A 14,904-nucleotide genomic window follows, 5' to 3' on the forward strand; every position below is an offset into this window, starting at 1 on the left:
AGCATCTGGAGAGAAGGCTGCCCTGAGAGGTCCTTGCATGGAAAAGCCAACTGGGTCTCTTGATGCAGAGTTGTATGGCATGCCCAGCAAGTTTGCTGCTCAAATGCTGGTAACAGGGCAGGTGCACAGTTGCTGCAGAAACACATTTCCCTGTTCAATGCACAGATGAGAGAAGTCTCCAAACTCGGCAGTAAATGGGAGCTGCTCATCTCTCCTTGACTCACCATGTAAAAATTCTTTAAAGACACCTAAGCATCTCTAGGGACGCGGGTGGCGCTGTGCGCTAAACCACAGAGCCTAGGACTTGCCAATCAGAAGGTTGGCGGTTCGAATCCCCGCGACAGGGTGAGCTCCCATTGCTCGGTCCCTGCTCCTGCCAACCTAGCAGTTCGAAACCACGTCAAAGTGCAAGTAGATAAATAGGTACCACTCTGGCAGGAAGGTAAACAGTGTTTCCGTGCGCTGCTCTGGTTGGCCAGAAGTGGCTTAGTCATGCTGGCCACAGGACCCGGAAGCTGTACGCCGGCTCCCTCGGCCAATAAAGCGAGATGAGCGCTGCAACCCCAGAGTCGGTCATGACTGGACCTAATGGTCAGGGGTCCCTTTACCTTTACCTATCTCTACTTCAACCTCCCTGCTTTCTATTATGGTACCCGATTGTGCATTTTTTCAGTCAGCTGTAGCAGGGGACTTCTGGCATCTCTTCCATCATTCTTCTTGCTTTCCAGAGCATGTTTTGTCCTTTCGGCATGCAAAAAGACAGGGCTGCACTCTGACAAGACCCACATTTACAGCATCCCACAATACTCTTCCCCGCATATACCCCTTTATGGTAAAAAAATATTTGGGACACCCCCCCCTACAATGGTCATTTGTGTGAAAAGCTCCTGCTGCAAATAGGGGGGTCCTGCTCAGCTCACTGGACAAGTTAACACACTGCCCCTCTCTTGCATCTCTGTTGTTGGGGCACCCAGCAATCCCGTTATGCAACACGCTGTTATGCTGAGAAATCTGTGCTGCATTGAAGTAGGGGTTTTTTTAAAACGCAGGAAAATTCCTGCAGCAAGAAAGCATTGAGTAGGAGGTACGCAAGATCTGCAGCCTGCAAGCAGAGTATTTCTGGCAGTGATCCAGCCACTCTGAAGACAGAAGAGCTGTTTTAGAGAAGTATGTAGACCAATAAACCGGGGGGCAGAAAGGCAACACGCGGCCAAGCTCAGGCAGTAGGTTTGGGGCTTGCCTGTACAGTGGTACCTCGGGTTAAGTACTTAAATTTGTTCTGGAGGTCTGTTCTTAACCTGAAACTGTTCTTAACCTGAAGCACCACTTTAGCTAATGGGGTCTCCTGCTGCCGCTGCGCAATTTCTGTTCTCATCCTGAAGAAAAGTTCTTAACCTGAGGTAATATTTCTAGGTTAGTGGAGTCTGTAACCTGAAGCGTATGTAACCCAAGGTACCACTGTATATTCTCTCTCTCACACACACACATACTGCAGATTCCCCCAAAGATGGCCAGGATTTCCAGCAGAAGTTAATTTCATTGCACCAGACTTCTAAAGCCCACAATGGTAGCATTGCTCCCATGGGACTACATTATTACTATTATTATTTATTAAATTTGTACACTGCCCTTCACCTGAAGATCACGGGATAGTTCACAACATAAAAATACAACATAAGAACACAAAACGGGTAATAAAAACAAACCAATAACGCACACCCAACACATTTCCAAGGCCATAGAATATTGGTCATCCAAAGGCCTGGGAGAAGTATGTTTTCATCTGGGACCTAAAGATATATAATGAAGGAGCAAGGTGAGCCTCTCTAGCACAAACACAGCCACCACAGAAAAAAAAGGCCCATCCTAGTGTTGCCGCCCGATCAGACCTCTTGTGGAGGCAGATGAAGAAGGGCCTCAGGTGCCAATCGCAGGATCAGTTCATGTGGGTAGAGTTAGTCCTTGAGGTATCGCGGTCCTGAGTCGCTTAAGACTTTATATGTCAAACACCGGCACTTTGAATTGGGCCCAGAAGCTAATTGGCAGCCAGTGCGATTGAGCCAGGAGTGGTACAATAGGCTCAAAATGGCCTCCGAATTCGGCATGAGCTGAAGTTTCCAAACCTGGTTATGAGAGCAGAGACAACAGGTTAGGTTATCCCTGCCCAGATAGGGGCATAGCTGGGCTTCAGTCTTAATCTGGATTGAGCTTCAGTTTGTTGGCTCTCATCCAGCCCATCACCAAGGCAAGGCAGTGGCCCAGCACATCCGCTGCCCCACCTGCAGATGTAAAGTGGAGCTGGGTGTCAGCATATTGTTGACAATGAAATTCCAAACCTCTAGATAACTCAGTGCTCCACAACATGAGGAATAAAACTGAACCCTGAGGAGCCCCACACGCCAGGGGCCCTGGAGACCACTCCCCAAGCTTAGCCCTCTAGAAATGAGCACCCAAGTAGGACCAGAATGACCCCAAGCAGTGCCACCCACCCAAAACTTGGTATCGAAAGCTGCCGAGAGGTTGAGAATTAACGGGACATTTCCTGTCTCAAACCCAACAGGCTTGATACAGGGCAATCAAAGCAGTTTCTGTGCCAAAACCCTGATTGGAATGGATCTAGAAATTCAGTTTTTTTCTAAGAGCTCCTGGATCTGGTCCACTACCACCTGCTCTAGAACCCTTCCCAAAGGGAGATTGGCAACTGGCCAGTAGTTACTTAACATTTCCCTGATATATAATGAGGTGAAAAAGATGTTGAAATACATATTCTTAAAAAAACCAGAAGCATTTTTACTTGGTATTATAGGCCAAGACATTAAATTGTCTTGGCAAGATATTAAATTGTTCTTATATGCAACAACAGTGGCAAGAGTACTGTTAGCCCAGAAATGGAAGCAAGAAGAAATTCTGACGAAAGAATGGCAGACGAAATTCATGGACTATGCGGAATTGGACAAAATGACAGGAAAGATTCGAAACCTGCGGGACCAGAGATTTACAGAAGATTGGAAGAAGTATATGAATTATTTGAAGAGCAACTGCAATCAAGAAATTACGCTAGTAGGACTACAATAAGTTTTGTAAGGAGAAATATACAAAGTGTTACAAAGTAGAAAAAGATATATTGGTTATGAATTTGAAATGTAATAGGGAAAATAAGAAATGCATACTAAGAGATTAGACTGGAAAATTTTCAGACAGGACTGATGGAAGTCAAAAAAATTGAATAAGATGTAAAAAATTGAGTAAGATGAATAAGATGTTACTGTTGAAAATGGTATGTTAAAAAACTAATAAAATTATATATAGAGAGAGAGAGAGAGTTACTTAAAATTTCCCTCTCTTCTAAGGAAGCATTCACCTCCAGTTGCTTGGATCAGGCAAGACAGCCACTTGTGTTGACTCTTTGTCCCTTGTGGCTGATAAAAACAGGGAGGAGACAACTGGCTGGGCCAGGGAGCTGGATTAAGGCCTTCTTAGGCAAGGGCCCAGAGTACACGTGGCTTTCCTGCCTAATCCTGATAACCTTGTCCTTCGAGCCTTACAAAGCGAAACTCATCCAACGCAACAGCACCAGACTGTGTTCTGGGAAAGCCTTGAGATCCATCTGCTGTTAACAGCAGCCAGGGTTCCAGGGAATTAAAGGTTCATCCTCAAAATGCTTTGCAAACAGTGAGCTTCCGTTTGTTCCACCACCTCCTTCAGGCCAGACGGGACCCGGAACAATGGAGGCAGCAAAATACGCTTTCTTTTCTGCCTTCGCTGCCACCAAGGAGGCTCAACGTTTAAGCCCTCGCCAGTGTCCTCTTGTTTTCGACCGCTTTTCCTCCACCGGCGTCCAGTCTTCCAAGTTGTTTCCTCACCCTAAGCACGTTTGCAAACTTTCAACTGCTGATTCAGCCATGCAACTTCCTCCTTGCTTGCTCACTTAAGGATTACAGTGGTACCTCGGGTTACATACGCTTCAGGTTACAGACTCCGCTAACCCAGAAACAGTGCTTCAGGTTAAGAACTTTGCTTCAGGATAAGAACAGAAATCGGGCTCCGGCGGTGCAACAGCAGGAGGCCCCATTAGCTAAAGCGGTGCTTCAGGTTAACTACAGTTTCAGGTTAAGTACAGACCTCTGGAATGAATTAAGTACTTAACCTGAGGTACCACTGTACCTGCCACAGTCCCACGGGAAGAGCAAACGGCCACATCGGCGCTCTGCGGCTCTAACTAGAAAAGGGAGAGCAGCTGCCACAGCTCATTGCTGACACCGCAGCCACTTTGTGTGTCTCTGTGTGTGTGTGTTTTGCTTATTTTTCCATCTGGCTGAAGGCAAGTTGATGCAGGCAGGCAATGTTTCTGTCAGCCAGAGGAGCTGCTTACTTGCTAAGGAGCGGCAGAAGTCCTGGACTGTGCTCTCATTTCTAAAATAAACTTCCTGCTTTTGAGGAAAGCAGTTAAAGTGTGCGCGAAATTGAATCAAATCTTCCAAAAGGAAGAGGTATGTGTCTTTATTCGTATGAGTGGAACCCAGGAGTCCTAGGTGCAAGATCATTCAATACTTATCAGCTCCGCCCAAGGCATGACGGGAAACAGAAACAACCGGGGGAAAGGAAGACATAACAACTTACAAGGACAAGAAGAAACACCAAAGAAAGATTAATTGCCACACACAGGAAGGATATAGTTTTGAGTTATTCACTTGCGGTTTTATAAATCATTTAATGTGCCAACACGAATAGAAGCTATTAATACTGCAGTTGTTGTATAAGGGATTATTACTATGACCAGAATGCAATGGAAATTAATAAGATTCTTGAACGCAGAAATAAGGAAATAACCAAACCATCAAATTTAGCATGCGGAGGGCCACTTTATCTAAATTATATAATCCGATATTTGAACGATTGGTATTAATAATTGTATTACAAATTGGAATTGTTATAATGAGGCTATTATTGTATTGTAATCAAAAACTAATAAAAAGTATAATAAATCACTCAACACTCATCTTTCTTCCAAAAAACATCTTTATTTTTTATTATTATTTTTTTTGCCCTCATAACATTTTATTCTATTTCTCCCCCTTTCCTCTTCCCTGCCCTCCAGCCCAATCTGGATCTCCTCCCCCTTTCTCTCTCTCTCTCTCTCTTTTTTTTTTTAAAAAAAAAACCATTCTCCCACATGGAAATATGGGCCTCAATTCCTCCCCGCTCCCTCCATCCCCCCACCCCCTGCCCCCCAAAAGGGTGTCCTCTCCCTGGCCCCTGGTCTCTACAGCTTCAGGTTTCGGTGTCATTTCTTCAGGCTAAAAAATAAAGAAACCTGTAAAGATAAAGACACTCAAACAAGGCATATAACATACCCCCAGGGGTGGTGGGAGAGGCAGCGATGCAGGGGCAAAGACAGGAAGAACAAAATGGGACGCAGCCGCAGTTATGTTTGGCGCTGAGGGAGGGGTGCCTATTTTTACAGGACCTTCCCCACCCGCCAGCCTGTTTTAGAATTAGCATTTCAGGGGCATTTCTCCATTGGGGAGTTTGGGATCAATGGGGTAAGAGAAAACCCCAAGGCAGGCTCCCCCGTCTGACGTAGACACACATACACAGAAACACACCTAGAGAGGGATGCCGACAGAGAGACTTGTCTGCCCAAAGTGAGAAAGAGGGTGGTGGACGTCTCGAAATCGGCCGGATCACCACCGAGGGAGGCAGGAACCCCAGGTCCCGCTCCCTGCTAATTCCTGAAGCAAAGGGGAGGGGAAGCAAACAAGATTTGGGGAGAACCAAGCACACGAGAGAGAGCGGGGGAAACAGGCATACCGGAATGGGCAAAGGCTGCAGAGGGAAAGGTTGGGAAGATGAACAAAAACTACAAAACTCTCTCTCTCTCACACACAAAAATAGTATCACAAAAGATTTCGGGGTGTCGGCAAACCCTCCCCCACATCTGCCCCCTCCCCCAAATGCAGGGCAACAATTAAAAAAAAAGGCATGAGAGGATGAATGGCTCGGTTATGCCCAACAATCTCTGCAGATGGGAGAAAAGGATGAGGAGCTGGACGGGGGGTGGCGTGGTGGGGACAGGGCTCAAGTCAGCAATACCAGCAGGTGGAAATTTGACAACAGGATTTGACCCCCTGCCCCGTGTTTACATCTTCCCCCCTCCCAATAAGTCAGCCCTCTTTTTCTGCACAGCATTAGACACTTCCACCTCCCACCAACAGTATTTTTTTTTTCTGTCATGGTAACAATCTTCATTTTTTTCTTTTTTTTTTCCTCCTTCCTAAAACAACCACTTTTTTTTTGTTTTTAGTAAGGGGAATACCATGAGGTCGCTCTGGCCCGGCCCCTGTGGAGAGAAGAAGGACACAGGTTAATGAAAGAGAGACGAAAGGTTTGCTAAGTAACTCAAAACCCTAAAGACCTCAGAGTTGGGACAATGCTCAGCTGCTTGAGAGCGGCTTGCTTTGGTCTGTGCAAGCCAGCTTTTGAGTTTTTAAGGTTTTTTTTTTCTGGCTTGCAAAGTTTCTGTCCTGACTAAAAAAATTCTAAAGCCCGCGTTTGAGAACCTGACCACCTTTCAATAATAATAATAAACACCCCAACCCAAAACTCTGGCTTTCCAAAGCTTACAAATCTGATTGAAGAACACTCAGATTAAAATACTGGCAATATGACATTAAAACTGACCCAACTCCAATACTTGGAATTGCTTCCTCCTTCGAAGTCCCAAATCCAGCAGCATCTACAACTGGAAATGTCATTAAAATGCTGGTTCAAGTTATAAAGTCGTTTTGTCTCAGCGCTGCTGCTTAACAAGAGCAGTCGTGGTTCCCAGCCCATCACCTCTCTCACTTGGTGCAGTCTACTTCCAGTCTGGGGGCATCAAGAGCCCTCCCACTCTAAGCCAATAGATCTCCCCTACTCCAGCCGCCACCCCACCGGAACCCCTGCAAGGCAGGAGCATAGAAGCTCCTCCCCCAACCTGCCGCCACCGTCGTGCCAGACCTGTATGCGCGCCCTCGCGGTGGCCTGCTGCTAAATCCGCTGTAGAAACGGGCCCGGGAACTGCTGTAGCCGGATCCTCTCCCTCTGTACCGGGTCCGGGGGAAACCCCGGTCTGTGGTGCTGATCCCAGGGCGGTTGGTCCGTTTGGGAATCACCTTCAAAAGGATAAGATCCCCTTAGCCTCAAGAGCAAGGGTATCCCAGAAACCACCCCCAGCCCATCCTTACGCAACTTTTTATATATATAATTTTTATTATATTTTCTAAGTTACATTTCAAAATATTCATTTAGGCAACCTTAAATCAGTGACTTCGCTTCTTCTCTTTCGGTGGTTCATTTTGCATTCCATACATCACTGCATATTCTACATGAACTCAACCATTCGGTAATCCACTGTTACATCCATCAAATCTTATTTACACTGTTGAATTCAACGTAATGCTACCAGCGTTTTTAAATGAACACAGTTTCACCCCTATACTCAGTAAACATTTCCCAGTCTTCTTTAAATGTGTATTCTTCTGATTCTATATGTTAAATCTGCAAGCTGTGTGTATATCATCAGTTTAAGTTGTCATTCTTGGGCCGCAGTAGTAGCATACATAGTTTTTTTGACACCTGGGAATTTCCCTCTGAATTATCCCCAACAAAAAGGACTCTGTTTTTTTCGGAAAGATACGTTTATGTTTAAAAGGTAAATGTTTGTAAGTCCCTTATGCAACTGTTTTTAAACTCTGCTTACATATTGCAATTGCGTTACATACTGGTCTATAGAAGATAGAATGGTTGGATCTTAAGGAGTGAATACTATAGCCGCAGGACAGAAAACCAGAAGTGCTTTTATTCTAGTATTTCTCTAACCTTTTCTCTTTCTCTATTTTCCTTCTTCTTGCCTTTACTCCTTTCTGAATTGTTCTTTTTTAGACTAAGTAGCTGTTTATATTATAAAAAGATACTTTGTAATGGGCATGAACTTTTGTGTAGTTCTGAATTAAGTCTCAGTAAATAAATTTGAAACTGTAAAAAGGATTGAGCAACTCAGAGCCTTCATCACCCAGCACTACACAAACTTCTCACCCACAAGATGACGTTTCAGAGGGGGAAGGGACCTGGTCGAAGAGTGTACACACCTTAATCTGTCTTCCCCTGAACAGCGACTCATCTAACGCTAAGGACGTCCTCACCGACTCCTTGTCCGAGAATTCAATGTAGGCAAACCTGGGGAGCAGGGGGAGAGAGAATGGGCAGGCTTAAAAGGCAATCACTCACCGAGACGGAAAAACACACCCGGCTTCCCCATCCCATCACACGCACTCACCCCTTGGGATGGCCAGTGTACTTATCGCAGAGGATGGTCACCCGGTTGACGGAGCCGCAGCCGTGGAAGTGAGCCTCCAGCTCCTCTGCTGTCGCCCCGTAATCCACCTGAAACCAAGGATTGAATATTGAGGAAACCCATGATACTTCTCTTGGCCTTCTGATTGAGCTGGGCTGCAGGGAACAGACTTACGTTGCCTACATATATGGACCTGGCATCTGCTTCCATCTTTTCTTCTAAAGACATGATGACTGGGCCAGCTGGGGAGAAAGAAACAGTGTAAGGCAGTTTTAAGACACCTGGATATATAAGCTGGCCGCCAAATGGCTTCTTAAACCAGGGTTACAGTCGCCAAAACAGACCGGTTGGCTTGAAACTCGTATTTTTCAATGCGACCTTTTGGTTCCTGAAATTTGTTCCGATAGCGCAGATAGAATACCGTATTTTTCGCCCTATAGGACGCACTTTTTCCCCTCCAAAAATGAAGGGGAAATGTGTGTGCGTCCTATGGGGCGAATGCAGGCTTTTGCTGAAGCCTGGAGAGCGAGAGGGGTTGGTGCGCACCGACCGCTCTCGCTCTCCAGGCTTCAGGAAGCTATCCGCAAGTCTTGCAAGCCCGGTGGGAGGTCCCGCGGGCTCGCAAGGCTTGTGGGCAGCAGCCTGCAGCCCAAAAGCTCGGAGGACAGCGGGGAGGCGGAGCGCCGCCACCCTGCTATTCCTCAACCTGATCTGGAGGCTGGCGGGGGGGGGGGAGCAAGCTTGCTTCTCCCCCCCGCCAGCCCCACAAACTAGGGGGACAGCGGGGCAAGCCGCTGCCCCACGGAGGCTAGAGAGGCTGTCCCTGAAGGCAGAAGAGGGAGACGGAGCGCTTGGGGATGGCTGCGCGAACCTTGGGGGGGGGGGAAATAATTTTTTTCCCCTTGATTCCCCCCCCAAAAAACTAGGTGCGTCCTATAGGGCGAAAAATACGGTATAACAGATAGAATTCTACAGGGTGTGTTGCTAGTGTGTGAAAACAGTCAAGATCCAAGGATCCCCCAGGCATGCACCTCCAGATGGTGGAAACGTCAGGTGCCATCCTGGCGCCTGGGCATCTTCACTTGGTCGCAAGTGGCTGACAACCAGGTACAAAATGCATCTGGCCGGGAAAATACTGGAGGAGGAGGAATTGCCTCCAATGATTCTGGGACCCAGGGAAAGGCACATGCTGATTGGACAGTGCTTCCTCCAGAAGTGGCTAGCCAAGTCTGCTGGAAAGCAACAAAATGAGGCGGGAAAAGGCCCAGCACCTGGGCCAAGCAATCTTGGCACTGTTTTGGACACCACCAGCCTCTCAAACCCTCTGCATGGGATTCTCTCTCCAGGTAAGTACAACACAGCACCTTTCTTTTAGCATCTGAAAGTTGGTTTGAACAATTTTAACTAGGAACAAAGGAAGCCACCTTTGTGGCAGCAATTCTTCAGAATTTCAGGCAGGGGGGCATTGCCACATCTACCTGGGGAGGCCAGAGGTTGTACCTGAGACTTCCTGGATATAAAGCAAAATTTGGCGCCCTCCAGATTTTGCTCGGCTGCAACTCCCATCAGCACCAGCCTGTATTTGACTGACTGAAGTTTCCAGCAAAGGGGGTGGGTGGGAAAGAGGAAGAAGCCAGCTCAAAATCCTTAGTCACACAATGTTGATGCTGTAAGAGCTGAAACACCCAACTGAAACACCTCTTCATTCATCTGCAAAATGGCTCTCACCTACACAAGCACATCTTCGTTTGGGACAAGACACCTGGCAAAACAAGTCTCCAGACTTTAGGCACAGCTACATTTTTATTTTTTTAGACTTATTTAACACACTTCTATCCTGCCTTTCTAGAAAACTATATTCAAAAGTGACTAGCTACACATCTGATACAGCAAAACAATCCAGTCTTAATCAGGTCATCTCCACAAAGCTGTTTGCTAAAGTAATGTAATTGCAGGACCGGCACATTCACACATCCATTTGCGATGGAGAATCAGAGGTTTGGACGTGCTTTAAGCAACTTCCTTTCTCTACCACAGGTGTCCTGCATTTGTAAGAACTTGAGTGTTAAGTGTGGTGGCAGCGCCTGCACTTTGGAACTCCCTGCCTTTTGAGATCAAGCAGGTCTGCCTGCTTAAACATGTCTGGTAGACACACCTACTCAGATGCTTAGAAAGTTCAAGTAATTTTAATGTTTACGTTTTAAAGTAGGGTTGTAAATCTGTCTCGATTTTACCATTTTAACTTTTGTAAGCCACTTTGTGTGTTTTTTACAATCAAATATGTATTATGAAACAAATAAATCATTCACCCCACTTCAGTGCCACGAGACTCAAACAGAATTTGGAACCCCACAGCCGATAAATGAATGGGGTAAATGCGTATCATCTAAAACACACTCCCATGTCCTCTGCTGACAAGGGAAAAATGAATTCCCTGAAATGAATTTTAAAGGCATCAAGTTAACCTTCCATTTATCCTAACTGTTAAGAAAAGTAGCTTGCTTTGTTCTGCCCTGCACCGGAATTGTCCTAGCTCTATACTGCATTTATTTTGTTTAAAAACAAGTAGACACAATAAAGTTACATGTCTGGCTTGCTTAACCAAAATAGTCTTTAGCAGCTGTTGAAAACAGTGCAGTGAAAGTGCCTCTGGTTAGCTCATGTATACCAGAGCCCAAACTGGGATTGTTACAAACCCCTGTAAAGACAATGCTAAGGAAATTAAACTTTTTGGGGGGGTTTTAAACCAAGGCCGTTGTTGTCTTTGTGCCGTATCTTGCCTTATTATACTTTCCTATGGAAGAGAGGTTTACAAATACTTTAAAACAATCAATCCATGAATCCGATCTCCCAGAACAACTCCAACGCCCAGATGAGCCATTTAGCCTCTTCTACATTAATGAAATTTCTGCAGGTAGAGGAACTCGAGATGTCCATAAACCCTTGTACCTGAGCTAGATGGACCATGGGTCCCACAAAGCATCTTCCTTTGTTCCAATGTAATTTCCCCATGTCATCCCTCTTAGGCTATTTTTTAAAAGGACATCAATTTGATCTGGCCAACACAGAATTCAAGAGCCTCAAAGTGTCAGCAATAACGTCTCGTTTGCGTACTTAAGAGACCTCTATAGATGTTTCTTACCCATTACACAATTCCTAACTTTTCACCATCCCCTGTATCTGAATACTTGCCACCTTTTGCGGGAGGTGTGGGGAGGAAGACGAGGAGTGAGCACAAATTAATTATAAGAAACTTAAGGAGACTTACCGTTGCCAGGCGGGGGGCTCATGTTCATTTGTTTCTCAACTTCGTTCTGCAGCTCTTTTAGCTTCTCTGCTTCCTCCTCCATCTCTCGCACTCGAGCTTTAATGGCTTCCAACTCCTGAGAGTGGGAAGAACGGGCAAGGGAAAGTAGGGAGCAAATTAAGAAACATTCTTGCAGTTCTTAAGAGCTCACACCAACTGAGACTCCCTTCTCTTCTTCCACTTCTTTAATGCCGCTGATTGCTAGTACTTCTCAAGGTTACTGCTGTAAGACATTCTACAGTTATCTACTCCCATCCACTTGTTTATGCCAAGACAGCTCTGCCGGCATTTGCTTCATCTGATCTCTCCCTGAAAGAGCTGTCTTTCCCACGGTTTTAGCTGTTTTCCCACTCTGCCTCTGCTCTTTCCAATCTTACTGTCGCCACCCACTACGCAGGGCCTTAGCTCTGCCCACTTAGCTCTGCCCACTTTTTTGCTTCTACAAATCAGTGTCAAAGGTATAATCTGCATCCAATTGCCAAACGGCAACCCCAGACTCCATTTTTACACTATAATGAACTTCCCATCTGCCCAAGTCAGCAGGTACAAATTAAAACTGCTTCTGCACTATCACTGAGCATCACATATTAATAGTTTGAAATGTACCTTCCAGTCCATTTTTTGCCCACCATCCCCCATTAGAGAACAACCCCCTCCCTGAAGCCACGCTCTCTCCTTAGGAGCAGTGAGCCAGGACCAGAGAGGGACCAGGGTTTGAATCCCCCACTCAGTGCACGACCTTGGGTCTACTCACTGCCTCTCAGCCTAATACTACCTCATGGGGTTGTTGTGGGAACTATAGGGGGTTCTTTTGGGGTGGGACCGCATACACCCGCTTTAGTTCCTTGGAGAAAAAGGTGGGATATAAACGCAAAATAAGCAGCCAAGTGTGCCATATATGCAATTTCTGAATAATCATTTCTTTGCAACTGTTCCCAGTATATATATAAAGTAAGAGACTCGATCTCATGGATGTGGGTTCAAGCCCCACATTGCGCTACGGATTCATGCATTGGAGGGCGTTGGACTAGATCATGGGTAGGCAAAATAAGGCCTGGGGGCCAGATCTGGCCCAATCGCCTTCTAAATCCGGCCCGCAGATGGTCCAGGAATCAGCATGTTTTTACACGAGTAAAATGTGTGCTTTTATTTAAAATGCATCTCTGGCTTATTTGTGGGGCTTGCCAGGTGTTTTTACATGAGTAGAATGTGTGCTTTTATTTTAAACACGTCTCTGGGTTATTTGTGGGGCATAGGAATTCGTTCATTATTTTTTTCAAAATATAGTCCGGCCCCCCATAAGATCTGATGGACAGTGGACCGGCCCCCTGCTGAAAAAGTTTGCTGACTCCTGGACTAGATGACCCTCGTGGTTCTTTTCAACACCACAATTCTATTATTCTACGCACACCTTACCTCCTCATCCACCACCACTCTTTCTCTTAAGCCAGTGCGGTGCAATGGTTAGAACTAAGGTGGAACTACGTGATCTGGGAGACAAGGGTTCGAATTCCCACTCAGCCACGAAGCTCACTGGGCGACCTCGGGCCAGTCAACCCCTCTCCTATCCTACCCTACCTCACAGGGTGGCTGCGAGGGTGAGATGGGGGTGGGGAGAGCCACGTGCGCCACCTTGAGCTCCTCGGGGAGAGAAAGGCTGAATAGAAACGCGGGAAATAAATAAGCAACGCCTCGCGACACTCCTGCGAGGTAGGCTACGCTGAAAAAGAGACGGGTGGGGGGGGGGGACAAAGATCACGCGGGAGAGCACTTCGGGCCCTTCGCTCTCTCCTCCGCGCCCCCGGGGGCCACTCACCGGGTCTTCGATGGCGGAGTCTCCGGGGTCGCTCTCTCCCAGGCCGGCCTCCTCCTCCAGCTCTTCGGAGTGAGGGTGGTGGTGGGGCCCCCCCACTCCCGCCTGGCCGGCCCTGGAGGGCGCGTGGGAGGAAGAGGAGGAGGAGGAAAGGGCGCCCCGAGGGCCGGAGCCTCGGATCCCGCCGCCGCCCGCGGCTCCTCCGCCCGTCGCGGCCTCGAGGAGCAGCCCCTCCTCCTCCTCCTCCTCCAACTCGCGGAGCCCCCCGCCCTGCTCCCCCCCGGGTCCGCTCCCCCCCAGCCCGTTCCCGTACTGGGAGGAAGGCGGGCCCCCAACCAGCCCCCCGCCGGGCTCCCCTTCGCCCCCCAAGGCCGCCGCGGCCCCTCGCCCGCCGCCGACGCTGCTCGGGCCCCGCACGGACGCCATAGACCCCGCCGCAGCCGCCTGCCGCACTAGCCGCCCGCCGACGCGCTCTGATTGGCTGCCCGCCCGCGGACGCGCTCATTGGCTCGCCGAGAGGCCAAGCGCCCTCCTGCCATTGGTCCGCGGGGCAGCCCGCCGTCTCGCGAACGCAGGCTCTGCAGGCATTGGCTCGGGAACGCCGCCGCTCGAAAGGTTTCGAACGGCGATTGGATCGGAGCTGGGAAAGGGTTGGTGGGGTTTCCCCCCACTCTTGCAATGTGGATTAGTGATTGGTCCGGGAGCGTCTTGCGCCCGCCTTAGCCGCGTTTCTGTATGATTGGGTGGCTTCGCGAAGTTGCCCGCCCGCCCGCCCGATTTGCCCCCGTCGCGAAGTTGAATTGGAGAACAGGCACGCCAATCAAAACGTACTGAGAAATGATTTATCAAAGCGCTGAAGGGCCAAATCGGAGTGTTCTCATTGGGAGAGGCAAACTATCATAGTCCGCCTTCTCCGCGGCTAACGCTATGCTTCCATCAATCAGTCCGTAGTACATTATTGGTTAGCAACAGAGAAATAACGATTGCTTTTTCATTTTCGACCCACCTCACATGATTATTGGGTGAGATGCCTGTCAATTACATACATTCGTATTTTCATTGGGTCCGAAACCATTGGATAGAGTTGTGCCAATCATATCTAGAGTAGCTCTCCTATTGGCCAAGGAGGGATTCCTCAGGTTCTACTGTAAGTGGTAGAACGCCGCTTTGGTCCGGGCCCTTTTCTCTATCGCGTTTGAAGCTGCAGTTTCTGATTGGCTAATGGCGCCAACGTCTCTGTAGCTACTGGAAAAGCCGTTTAACGGCCTTCCGTGCTTCCTACAAGCCTTCCCAGGGGGCCCTGCATTATATACAGTGTTATCGATAGTAGCAGTAATATGAAAACATACAATCAAATGTAGGATAAAACAGTTTTAAATAAATAAAAAATCATTTCACTATCGAAAACTCCACAAGTAGAATATACAATAAAACCTTTAAATTAAAAGC

General features: G+C 47.6%; 1 protein-coding gene across 2 annotated transcripts; it reads right to left on the bottom strand.

The window, feature by feature from the left end:
- Nucleotides 1-5,001: 5,001 nt before the first annotated feature.
- Nucleotides 5,002-14,453, bottom strand: PABPN1 (poly(A) binding protein nuclear 1). 2 transcript variants are annotated; one of them, XM_083581152.1, is made up of 7 exons: nucleotides 14,287-14,453; nucleotides 11,604-11,718; nucleotides 8,510-8,577; nucleotides 8,318-8,424; nucleotides 8,130-8,217; nucleotides 7,000-7,154; nucleotides 5,002-6,340 (listed from the first exon to the last, which is right to left on the bottom strand). In XM_083581152.1, exons 2-7 carry the CDS (start codon nucleotides 11,683-11,685, stop codon nucleotides 6,301-6,303), a joined length of 540 nt encoding a protein of 179 aa, XP_083437278.1. In that variant the 5' UTR covers nucleotides 11,686-11,718; nucleotides 14,287-14,453; the 3' UTR covers nucleotides 5,002-6,300. The 2 variants fall into 2 exon arrangements, with proteins under 2 accessions (XP_083437278.1, XP_083437277.1); XM_083581151.1 differs by lacking the exon at nucleotides 14,287-14,453 and adding an exon at nucleotides 13,459-13,896.
- Nucleotides 14,454-14,904: the final 451 nt, after the last annotated feature.

This window comes from Podarcis filfolensis (assembly GCF_964270895.1).
Source record: "Podarcis filfolensis genome assembly, chromosome: 13".
NCBI classification, from domain to species: domain Eukaryota; kingdom Metazoa; phylum Chordata; class Lepidosauria; order Squamata; family Lacertidae; genus Podarcis; species Podarcis filfolensis.

Excerpts from the sequence above, each read along its gene's own strand:
- PABPN1 (XM_083581151.1), bottom strand. The coding sequence starts at position 13,881 with ATGGCGTCCGTGCGGGGCCCGAGCAGCGTCGGCGGCGGGCGAGGGGCC. Across the intron at positions 8,425-8,509 it reads GGTCCATATATGTAGGCAAC|GTGGATTACGGGGCGACAGC; the intron begins GTAAGTCTGTTC and ends CCTTGGTTTCAG. Across the intron at positions 8,218-8,317 it reads TACACTGGCCATCCCAAGGG|GTTTGCCTACATTGAATTCT; the intron begins GTGAGTGCGTGT and ends CCTGCTCCCCAG.